This window comes from Hemitrygon akajei, chromosome 4 (genome assembly GCF_048418815.1).
Source record: "Hemitrygon akajei chromosome 4, sHemAka1.3, whole genome shotgun sequence".
NCBI classification, from domain to species: Eukaryota; Metazoa; Chordata; class Chondrichthyes; order Myliobatiformes; family Dasyatidae; genus Hemitrygon; species Hemitrygon akajei.
The window spans coordinates 125,397,768-125,410,135 of NC_133127.1; the positions used below are offsets into that span (position 1 = coordinate 125,397,768).

At 36.5% G+C, this 12,368-nt stretch overlaps 1 protein-coding gene across 5 annotated transcripts in view; it reads left to right on the plus strand.

Moving 5' to 3' along the window:
• The window catches only part of tdrd3 (tudor domain containing 3), an 86,460-nt gene extending 74,865 nt beyond the window's left edge, over nt 1-11,595 (plus strand). For 3 of the 5 annotated variants that reach the window (XM_073043217.1, XM_073043220.1, XM_073043219.1), the window contains 2 exons: nt 8,680-8,804; nt 11,399-11,595. In XM_073043217.1, the coding sequence (XP_072899318.1) occupies nt 8,680-8,799 (120 nt within the window). In that variant the 3' untranslated portion in view covers nt 8,800-8,804; nt 11,399-11,595. Of the gene's footprint in view, nt 1-785; nt 973-1,722; nt 1,820-8,679; nt 8,805-11,398 lie in introns of those variants that run through there. The other 2 variants (XR_012098683.1, XM_073043218.1) reach the window with 2 other exon arrangements.
• Nucleotides 11,596-12,368: the final 773 nt, after the last annotated feature.

Sequence of the window (12,368 nt, forward strand, 5' to 3'; positions counted from 1 at the left end):
AAAAATCATGTTCCTGAGTCAACAGAACAATATAATGGGTTAACAGTTCTTTTCATAAAGAGTTAGAAGTAATCTTTAACTAAATTGATAAGATGAGAGGTGGTGGTAGATGAATGCTCACTTCTGCATATCAGAACTTCTGTAATTATTAGTGCCATGTTCAAGTTGCATTACAAGCTCTTGAGCGATAATGAACAAGAGAACATCTGCAGATGCTGGAAATTCAAGCAACACACAATGCTGGAAGAACTCATCAGGCTAGACAGCATCTATGGGGAAAAAAAGTACAGTCAGTGTTTTGGGCCAAGACCCTTTCGGGCTGGAGTATCTGGGTTCGAAACGTCGACTGTACTTTTTTTCATAGGTGCTGCCTGGCCTGCTGAGTTCCTCCAACATTTTGTGTGTGTTGTTTGAGCTATAATGAAGCACTTTAGTTTCCAACTTAGTTCATCTGAAAGTAGTACTTAAGTATCTAGTTTCTGAATCTGATTATGTAGAGTTTCTCAACTTTCCTGAAAATTGTACTTAATTCTGTGCTTGGTTATCCATTCAGATGTGTTCTGCTGATTGCAAGTTTTTTTTTAGCATTGAGATGGATATTCTAAAGGACATTTTTATTCTTTTAATTGTGGGAACTGGCAAGGTTACATCTGCCAGTCATTCTCTGCTTGAACTAAATAACACTGAGCTGAGAGCAACTAATTTCATTTTGGATTCATTCAGTAAGCTAGTTGAACAAAACGGACCACAACAGGTAACATTTTATTTTATTCACCATATTTTAGAATGCGTTATTGGAATGAAGGATCCCTAGTCCTCGACCATATCGGACTGTTCACCGACGATTGCAGCCTTTGAGATGACCCAATTTCAGATCACAACTTGAATGCTCTTTAAAAACTTGAATCTTAAACAGTGAAAAAATGTATTAAATGTATTTCTGCAATAAAAGTTTTATACATTTTGTCACAACCTTTCCTGTTTCCTTGCAGTTTCTCTTCTATTGCATATGTTTGCTTGTCAATACACATCACTTGGACAACTATCTGAATTTAACTTAAAAAAAAAATTAAAGTTCAATCAACTTCAATAGATTGAGGCCTGAAGTTATTTCCTGAAACCCTTAGTCAGTTCATTCATTTGATAACTAGGTTGTTGTAGATATCTTTTCCTCATTTTTATCCCTTCTTTTCCAATCTCATTTATTCTAATGTGTTTCCCAATCCTTTACAACTGTCTTGCCCAGTCTAAAAGCTTGCTTAGCACTCACACTTCGTGGATTTTTCTTTGTAAAATTTGCTTTCATGTCCAAGGAGTTTTGACATATTCCATTTCCTTGATTGAAACACAAATGTCTACTGACATGATAGTTTGGCTATTTTGTTTTTGCAGTACACATTTTGCCCAGAAGAGTCAAATCAACAAACTAATGACCACATTGGAAATCAGTTAGCTGGCTCATGGGGATTATAGGTGGAGGGGAGTGAGAAACTATGAAGGAGATGGAGTTCAGGATTTTTCTTTGTTCCAGCTTCAATTGGAAAATATTTATAAAGCAAAGGTTTGCTGCTATTGGTACTCTACGACATTGTTTGGAACAATTAAACATTGTGGAAGTTTTGTTTACTTAAAAGTTACTTGTATGTGGTCTAACCATTGTAATCCTTTTAGAATTGCACATACTAATTTTCCAAATACTCAGCAAGCATTGTCTGCTTCTAGTTTAGGAAGTGAATCGCAGCTCCCAAACTGCACCCTGGAACAAAAACTATGTTGAACTCCAGACTTCCTGGTAGACAAGCTCAGTGATCAAACTGATGTAAGTGAAATCTGTCTGTTGTTGTGATATGTTCTGGTGGCTGCAGAGCAGCTGTTCATTTAAGGCCACTCTCATAAGACCAGAAATTTTAGGGTACATCTGACTGAAATAGAAAGTCCTTGTAATTTTTAAAGAAAATAACCATTATTTTAACATTCCATTGATTTGACTAAAGAGTTCCTGTCTTTTTCTTTTACCTTGAATGGGCTCCATTTTAAAAATTGTGCTTGGACTATATTTTCAGCGAGATTAACACAATCAATTTGTGCAGTTTATTTAAGCTATTGTCAATGCACACCCAGTACAGTTATACTCAGTGTATTTATGGTATACAAAAGATAATGTAAGTGAAAATTCATAAGTCAAATGTTTTATTGTAGAATTGTAATTTTAAATTGAAAGATACTGCATTTATTTTGAGGTTGAAATTAGAACAGGTTAATAAGAAAGCTTGTTCTCAGCAGCAATGTAATGCCCAGAATGAATGTTCAAGGTCAATGATTATTCTAGAACTGCTAAGTCGGGCACTGAATTAATCAGAATTAAGATTTACATGTGAAATATTTTCATTTTTATACAAAACAACAATGTTAACATTAACACTTTTCACTCAGAGTAGCATTCTGTTTCGCACTATTAACTGAATGTGATTTTAAAATTTTGCTTACTATGCTTGAATTCTGTAGTAGTTCTATAAGAATGAATGAAACTTCATTCCTTTTTACATGTCAAAGATGTAGGTAAAATAATTACTTCTAACTTATGTTTAGTTGAATATCAAAGTATGTCCAATCAGTATGAATGTTTCTGTGTACTTTCATATTTGTTCCTCTCTCATTTTATATTCTCATATTCCTAAATCATTTTGCCAAAGCTTTTAAAACTGAAACCATTAATTTCCTTGTTCCTACAATTGTCAAGTTGCTAAGGCTGATAATATCTAATCCTTTATTACTGATTTATCAGTTCTTTTCAATTTTAGTGAGATTCTTAAGAGTACACAGCACTCTTTCTCACTTTTTAAGGAGTATCATTAATATTATGTCAATTATTGAATTTCTTAATTTCCAAGCTGCTGGCAACTCAGATTATAACACTAAACTGCAGCATTCAGTCATATTAGGTTCTAGATGATGACAGCACTGGACAATCTAAGTGGTGGCTGGGATTCTGTATAATTTGAGTGATTTAAGTACTCCTTTAGTTGAAGAATGTGATAGTTATATCCAAACTTTTAGTTGGCAGCTTAACCAAATTTGAACTTTTTCAATTATTAGTATACTGATTGCAAAATAGAAGCATGCATCAATCCCTCTTGTATATTTTTATTTCATCTTTGTTCTTTTGAAAATGCATAGTATTATGCAGAACTGAAGTTTGTACTTGTGAGGACTTGTCAGTTGACTGATAGTAAATTTGGGTTGTGCTTTTAGGTGATTTTTTTCCCCCCCCCTATGCTTGGTGTTTACCAAAAAATTGAAAACACATGCTCAGTTTGTGTTGCTGTCATTTCCTTCTGAAGTAAATGTAGGATCTGCTGGAAAATGCAAGCCAGGTTGTTGAGCATGAAGAAGAACTTGAAGTGGAGTGCTTTTCTGCAGAGAATTCTTTCATTTCAGGGCCATGGAGTTTGTAGAATGTTTAAATTCTTGGGTGTAACTGTGTTTTTGTTTTGAAGATCTGGGATACAAATTCATTATTATATTGGCATCCTGCATTTTGATATGGTGTTTGGTTGAGAAGATTGAAGTTTTAATTTTGGAGATGAGGGGAAAAAAGGAGTTATTGACTTGATATTGGGCCATTTTATGCACTTCCGTGAAATGATTGCTTGGCATTTTGGAGAAAGAATTGTAAATCATAGACAGACTGACATGGGGGTGGGGGGGGGGGGTGGGGAATGTGTTCTAAAGGTGGAAAGTTGGCCTTCAGTAGCACTTCCTGAAAATCATGGTTGATACAGCCAAAGTAATGGGATAGAATGTTCTGCAAATGTAGGATGATGATTCTTGTCACAGTCACGGAACTAGATTACCATGACTGAAGGTCAGCCAACAGCATTGTAGTACTGAAATCCTGAATTAAGTGAAAGAAATATTTAAATGTCTTAACTGCATCAGGACACATCCTTGTTTGAGCATCTCCTACAACTCCCTCTCATTTTTCCAGCAATATTTACATTGTTTTTCATCTCAAATGATGCCTTTCACCACCTCAGATTTGCTCACATGTTGTTTCCTCCTTTCACCGCTGCCAACAGCAGCAGCCAAATCTCATCTCTTCTGGCCTGTTTAACCCCCTCTTCAGCAAACCTTTCCAATTCACAAGCAGATGTTCATGTAAGGTATGATACTCATTTTACATTTGGCTGTTTCTCACCATATGCAGTGTTCTTTATATTTGCTTATCTTGATATCCACCTGCTTTGCTTGAGTACGGAGTGCAGAATTGCCAGAAGAGTTCATGGAATTCACCTCAGTGGAAGAACATAGGTTGAGTTTTTGTGATGGTGTGGTTGGTAGAGTGAACAGGAAGATTACATATATTATTCTTATAACTCCTCCCCACCCATTTCTTGATGAATACACCTTCAGCCAAATTCCAGCTAATATTTGTTTCATCTGTTTATTTTTATCTCAACAATTCATTTCTTTTCATGAACTCTGCTTGAACATGAGATCCTTATCCAGAAGCAATGAAAACAATTTGTCTTGGGACTTCATTATTCATGAGGAAGCTCTATCAGATTCCATTTACATATTTGAATGAATGTTAAGGTAACTGGGCCAGTACCTAGAGCCCCTCAGCAAGGGAATGGATGTAGCTCATGACTGAAGAGAAGAATGAAGACCCTAGCGTGCTGCCCTTGAAGCCCTGTTCAATTGAATGGAGATGTGGAACTCCTGAAGTGTATATGTGAAAAGGATACTGGACTTGCTGCAAAATGGATGACTTGTATGTTATCCTGGCTTCATCCATTTTGGCAGAATAATTGGAGGAGTGCACTTCCACAACCGGTGTTATGGTATCCACACTGCAAACTAATCTCCACAGATGCTCCAGCTGCACTGTGGGTGCTATGATCACCCAGGAATCAATGTATTTGTCACTTCTGGCATTTCAAGTGCCTCAATCTTCAACCTTGAAGTCGACTGCATCTTGGTAAACTGGTCAAGTCACTGGAGTAGGAAATTTTAAGTTTGGTGTGACATGAATAGCTTGATTTGTTGGTGGTTGCATCGGCTGGTTAAAATTGCATTTCACAGCAGTTGATTAGCATCAATCACATGTCTTCCCCATTGTGCATCACTGACAGAAATTTGACATGTCTGGATATGTCTCAAGTCCTTTTTCTGAAGGCAGGGAAGGCAATTGGAACTCTAAAATACTGTATAATTCTGTTTCTCTTTTCAAATTTTTACAAGTGTTCGTCTCATTAGACTGAGATAGAGATGTTGCAACATGATTATTGCACAGCATGGATCCTGCAGAACTTTCAGCTGCAGGAGGACCCAATTAATAAAATAAGGTACAAGAAATAGAATTGTTTGAAGCTACAACAAAATATCTGAATGTTCTTACTTTACAAGAATCAAAATATATTGTGATTCTGTTTTTATAACATTACTAGAATACTGATATTTTGTGTGCCAGTTTCTAATTGGTATTGAATATTTTAATGGAGGCTACTTTTGCAAGTTCTTTTAACTCATTAGCTGCAGAAATATGCTGGCTACAATTTGCTATACTTCCATTGGAAAGTGAGTTTCCCTTTAAAATTGTTAACTGAAACATAATTGGGATAACATCAGTACTTCTTAACTGAAAAAATATCGTGGTGAGTAAATTTGTTTTTCATGATAGTCCTGTGTTTTAATGTTTCTATTCAATTAAACGGTGCTGCCAAGTACAGTATGGATATTCACTCAAAAGTCATACAGAAAATAACCTATGGTTGGGATTCCTGTGATCTAAGGTGTTAGAGTTGAATTTTGGAAATTAAATGCCCTTTGGATGAAGCACAGCAAGGTGCTTGGAAGGTCACACATCCATTATAGATCGTATTTTTAACAAAAGGAAAACTCGGCATTTCTTCTAGGGGAGAGCAATCAGTTGGAAACAGTCTTACTACTTATATTGCGCCCTCGTGTCCCAATTTAAAATGTGTAGAAGCTGAACAATACTAGCCAGTCAAGAGTTAAAGACCAACAGTAGAGTAATTGGATGTTCGTTCAGTGCTTCATTAGTACAGTTGATGAATTGGTTCCAAGATTCGCTTTCATGTTTTAAGTATTTAATCAGCAGGTGAATGAGTATTTCTCCTTTGCTAATAATGGTGTCCTCCATGGATGTAACTACAACTGCAGTTATGGTTTTCAGTAATTTGGTTAAGTAGGTAAAGAGCCACATGTCCAGGCTTCCAGTGTTGTATGCTTCAGAAAATAATGTTGATGGGAACTGATTGTTATGAAGAAATATTCAGGAATTCAGTAAGTAAAACTGCAATCTACCAGGTGTGATACATGCAAAGAAAAGTATTTTCTAAATATTAACTATGAAGGAGCAGAGAGATTCAGATGTTTGTGTAGAAATTGCTGAAATTGGAGTTGAAGTGTAACTTATTGAAAAAGACTTGTGGCCTGTTAGTCATCTTAAGGGGAAGATGAAACTGGAATTAACTACTACTGGTATCTGGGTTCCAGAAATTGTGGTAGAATGTTTTAATCCGTGGGCAGAGGGCAGTCCAGATTCCCAATCTGAGATGTTACTTGGACTGAAGAAGCTCAAGTACAAAGACATGTTGCATAAACTAGGCTTCAAATTCTTTGAGTGCAGAAGGTTGGTTAATAGAACAGTTGATGTGTAAAAGGTTAAATATGTATTGAAGAAAAAAATTCTCATAAATTGGGCAATGACATGGAAAGTATAGCTAGGCTTTTGCTCAGGCTGTAAAAAGCAACACTTTGAACAAAGTCAAGATATTTACAGTAACAAGAAAAAGTTTGTGACCTCTTTGCAACCACGTGTTTTTTATATTAATTTCTCATAAAATGTCTGATCTTCATCTAGGTCATAATAATAGGCAAATACAATCTGCATAAACCAATAACACATAAACAATTTTACTTCAATTGTACTTTTCATATCTTTATTGAACACATTGTTTAATCATTCACAGTCCAGTCAGAAGAAAATGTGATCCCTTGTATTTAATAACTGGTAGAACCTCCTTTAGCACCAATAACTTCCACCAAACATTTTCTGTAGCTGCTGATCAGACTTGCACAACAGTGAGGAGAAATTTTAGATCATTACTCCATATAAAAACTGTTTCAATTCATCAGTATTTCTGGGATACCTTGCATGAACAGCCCTCTTCAGGTCATGCCACAGCATCTCAATTGGGTTAAGGTCTGGACTCTGACTAGACCATTCCAAAACACAAACTTTATTTGTTTGAAACCATTCTGTTGCTGATTTACTCTTGTTTCAGATCATCGTGTTGTTACATCATCCAACTCCTATTAAGATTCTTGTGACGGACTATTACCCTGACAATCTCTTGAAAAATGGCTTGAATTCATTGTTCCCCCAATGATTGCAAGTGTTCAGGCCTAAAGGCAGCAAAGCAGCCCCAAACCATGATGTACCTTCCACCATGCTTCACAAGTTGGGATGAGGTTTTGATGTTGGTGTGCAGTGTCCTTTTACCTCCAAATATAGCAGTGTATATTTCTGCCAAAAAGTTTTTAACTTTTGTCTCATCTGTCCACAAAACGTCCCTGTTTTGTGGAACATCCAGGTGGTCTTTTGCAAACTTAAGATGTGCGAATGTGTCTGTTTTTGGCAAGAAATGGTTTGCTCTGTTATTCCTTCCATGAACACCATTCTTGTTTAAAGTTTTTCTTGTAGTAGACACATGAACAGAGACTTTAGCAAGCTCTAGAGATCTCTGCAGGTCTTTTGCTGCTATCCTTGTGTTCTTTTTTCAGCATTGCATATTGTGCTCTTGGTATGATAGCTGCAGGGGGCCCACTCCTAGGGAGAGTAGCAACAGGAATGAGTTTCCTCCATTTGTAGACTATTTCTCCTACTGTGGACAAATGAACACTCACGTCTTTAGAAATACTTCTGTGGCCTTTTCCAGCTTGATGCATCTCTACAGTTCTTCTAAGGTCCTCAATGTTTTGATCGAGGCATAGTGCATATAAACAGATTTTTCTTGAGAAGAGCAGACTCTGTCAGTAACCTGACTTTGTCTTTTTTTATAGGGAAGGGCACCTCTGCAACCCACACCTTCAACCTCATCTCATTGACTGAGCACCTGACTCCATTTAGCTTTTATTGAAGGCATTACCCAGAGGTTCATACACTTTTTGAACCTCGACTATGATTGTTTAAATGGTACGCTGAGTATTGACAAGAAATACAGTTGTTTTGTGTGTTAATAGTTTAGGCAGATTGTTTGTCTCTTATTGTGACTTAGATGAAGATCAGGCCACATTATGAATAATTAATACAGAAAACCAGGTAATTGCAAAGGGTTCACAAACTTTTTCCTGCAACTGTACACCAGAAGCACTTATTGCTGGGTTGTTCTAAAGCAAGGCTGTTAAGGGTTGTGGAAAAAAGCAATGAGAAGATTGAACTAAAATGCAAATTGGCCACTTCCTAATTGAATAGTGCAATATGCTTGCAGATATTGTTTAAATTAAACTGCTCATTTAATTGATACCACCTTCTCTCTTTCTGAAATGAGAAGAAATGGAACCTAAGAATAATCAGTGTCTTATGTGATTTAGAAAGTATTTTAATATGAACTTTGAAGTTTGATTGCACTTCTAAATATATGCATGCAGGAAGAGGAGGAAGAATCGTTTGAGAATACATTAGAATTTTGTCATGGTGGAAACGGACAACAAAGGCGTTCCACAAGACCTACTCAACAGTATTATCAACCACCGGGAGCAAGGAAGTGATGCAGGTAAGTGGAAATGCGTTACTGCAGATCATGTTCAGCATATAGTTGGTGAGTCTGTAGGATAAGACATGAGGTGTGGTCACATGAATACAAGGTACTTGGTTATTCTTTGCATCCACCAAAAGTTAATGTGATGTTTCATGTCCCAAATCTGAGAGAAAATCAAAAAAAAAGAGTGGGTGAAGAAAAGAGAAGCCTGGGTATCTTTTGTCACGTCTAGTTTGGAGCTGTTGCTTGATTAGGTGTTATTTTCCAGCTAAGTTCTGCACATATAAGTTATCAGATTGGCAGCAGTATAAAGAACTTAAAACTTGTTGAACAAAATATGCTAGGCTACTAACGTAAGTATAAAGTGATGGTATTGTAGTTATATCGTTTGCTAATATCACAGCCAAGAAAAAAACTGCAGACTTGTAATGCTTCAAAATAATTGTATGTATTGAAAATGCACGTTTATGCACAGAAAACATTTCTGTTGGGGGAATTTTACATTAACTGTCAACCAGTTACTGAAATCAAAACCTTAATCAAGAGCCCCATGTGGACCCTTTTCGAGATAACTTTGGTATCCAATCAAAAAAAAACCCACTAGAGCATTGTGAATTTCAAATTAAAAACTATGCTGGAAATATTCAATAAGTTGGGCAACACACTGTGTCATTATATGCCTAACAGGAGGCCATTGTCCTGAAGTGTGATGGAAACATTAACTCTGTAAGCAATATAGAATCAAACCAGATTTTAAGTTAAGTCGCCAAATTATAAAATAAAAGATGAAGAAAAAGTCTCTAGGTATAATTATAAACTTGTACCAGACATCCTTCCACCATCAAGCCCAGGCTGAAGTCTGCATAAAGAGTATGGCTTCTCCTTTTTGCAAACTGACAAACTTTTGTATCGCTTTTCATTTAAGGTGTAGGATGGGCTCAATATCACACTACTTTAAAGCACAGCATAGATCTGAACAAATAAACTAGTTCTTGCAAATAACTGAAGGAATGCACTGATTTATTTTCCTTGGATTTCTTTGAAATATTGGAAGCTGAATAAACTTACGAAAAACAAATGGTATAGGCTGTCTGGCAATTTATAACATTGTGCCTTACCTTTTCCATTAGTGCTAATTGCCTGCATTAACTTTAAATACATTTCACGACAGTGTAGTGTGTGGTAGAAGGAATAGGTGGTGAATTTGTGGAGTTTGTTAGCATAGCCAGCTGTGGAGGTCAGGTCGTTGGATGTATTTAAGGCAAAGCTTAATGACTTCTTGATAGGACACGGCATCAGAGGTTAAGAGAAGACTGAGGAGTGGGGCTGAGGAGGACAAAAAGGGATCAGCCAGGATTGAATGGTAGAGCAGACTCGATGAGCCAAATGGCCAAATTTTGCTCTTCTGTCTTAATGGTCTTGTGCAGTAAAGTTAGACTCTTTACTAAGCAGAGCAAATTCAGAAATCAGAATTTCCTAAAACTTCGTCAATTTGGTGGCAAGAAAGTCAAATGCAATGTTAACATTCATTTAAAGACTAGAACATTAAAAACAAGGTGTAATGCAGAGGCTTTATAAAGCATTGGTCAGACTGCATTTGGCATGTTGTGAACAGTTGTGACCCCTTTGAGAGGATGTGCTGGCATTGGAGAGGGTCCAGAGGAGGTTCACACATACAATGCCAGGAATGAAAGGGTTAATGTGCAAGGAGTATTTGGCTCTGGGCCTGCACTTTCTAGAGTTTAGAATGATGGTGTGCGGGGAGGGGGAAATCTCATTTAAGCCTATTAAATACTGAAAGGCCTAGATAGAGTGGAAGTGGAGAGGATGTTTTCTATAGTAATAGAGTCTATGACCAGTGGGCACAGCATCAGAATAGAGCAGGGGATCCCAACTTGAGGCCCACAGACCCTTCGATTAAGGTTGGGAGCCCCTGGAACAGGGATGTCCCCTTGGAACAGAGATGTGGAAGAACATCTTTAATTAGAGGGTGATAAATCTGTGGAAATCATTACCACAGATAGGGGTGAGGCCAAGTCATTAAGTAAATTTAAAGCGGGTATTGATAGTTTTTTTTATTAATAACATTGTCAATGGTTACAGGGTGATGTTAGGAGAATAAGGTTGAGAGGGATAAGTGCTGGAATGGTGGCAGTCTCCGTGGGCTGATTAGTCTAATTCTGCTCCTATGTCTTACGGACATGAATACTATTTCCCTGTGACCTATCATCTTGAAGTGCATTTCCTCTGCCTCCCTGCTCCAATTTTCATGCCAACCACCTATAAGAAGGCAATTTCCAGCAGCCATGTATCCTACCAACACTTATGATATGAGAGAAGACCCTCGTGGTTACAGAGATAAAGTGCAAACTTAATGCAGATAGAACCCATACCACTGGTGCTGTGTGGCACACTCTTTGCTGCCTGTTCTTCCAGAATCTCTATTTGTCTTTCATATTTGTGATTTACTTGGAGGTTAGAGAATGTTTAAACTACTTTGTTAACTTGAATATCTCATGATCCAACATACAGCTCTTTATTAAAGATGGCGGAAGATGTCACATGGTGGTTGTGAAATGTCTGAGCTTTTTATCTCATCCTTGTTTTAGGTACACAACTGGAAATGCAGAAGTGGAGTGTGCTTTCATTTGTTTCCAGCTGAATGACTTACAAACAATGAAGATGTATTGCGCAAAGGAGATACTGGACACTCAATATAGGATGTTAGTTCCAAAATGTACAGCATAAAGAACTTTTGTACATGTAATTTTTAATCCTATTAATAAAACTTAGTGTACTGTGATAATATTTTGCCTTTGGTGTATTATTCCAGTGCAATATTCCACAAGAGTAAAATGCTTCATTACAATCTGAATTTATTTTTGGCTTCCTATTTGTGTTCATCAGTAAAATTTATTTAATATTTAAGGATTATAATGTGATACTTGAAAATTATTAGGGATGAGAAAGAAGGAAAAATATGAATGTGGGAATTGGAGGGATTAGTATTAAAAATCTTAATTCAAAGTAACCCCACATTTTGAAGAGCATTTTAAAGCATGCAGTTACAAAGTTTGTATTTGGGGATAAGTACAGACTTGAGTTTTATCACTTAATATGTGAATTAATTATAAATTTAAGTTTTCAGATAATGTATTAGTAGCATAATCATTAAATGTACAATAGCAAAATCTAGCTTCAGTGATAATATCAATTCTTTGCAACTCTTTCCAAATAGTATATAAAACAAAAATCAACATTTTCAACCACATAGAGCGTTTAGCTTCAAATCATAAATTTACTTATTGGTAAAAAAAAAGGTGATAGAAGCCAAAAATCTGTCTGGTACATAACAGAATTACATGATGTGGCTAGGCTGAAACTTTCAACAGGCTGTCTGTCATCTTCTATGAATCAGAATCAGGTTTATTAACAGTCTTGTATGAAGTGAAATTAGTTCTGCAGTAGCTGTGCAATGACAAAATTGCTATAAATACAGAATGAATAATGCAATTAAAGGAATAGCGAGGTAGTTTTCAGAGGTTTGTGGACCATTCAGAAATAGGATCTAGGTGGAGA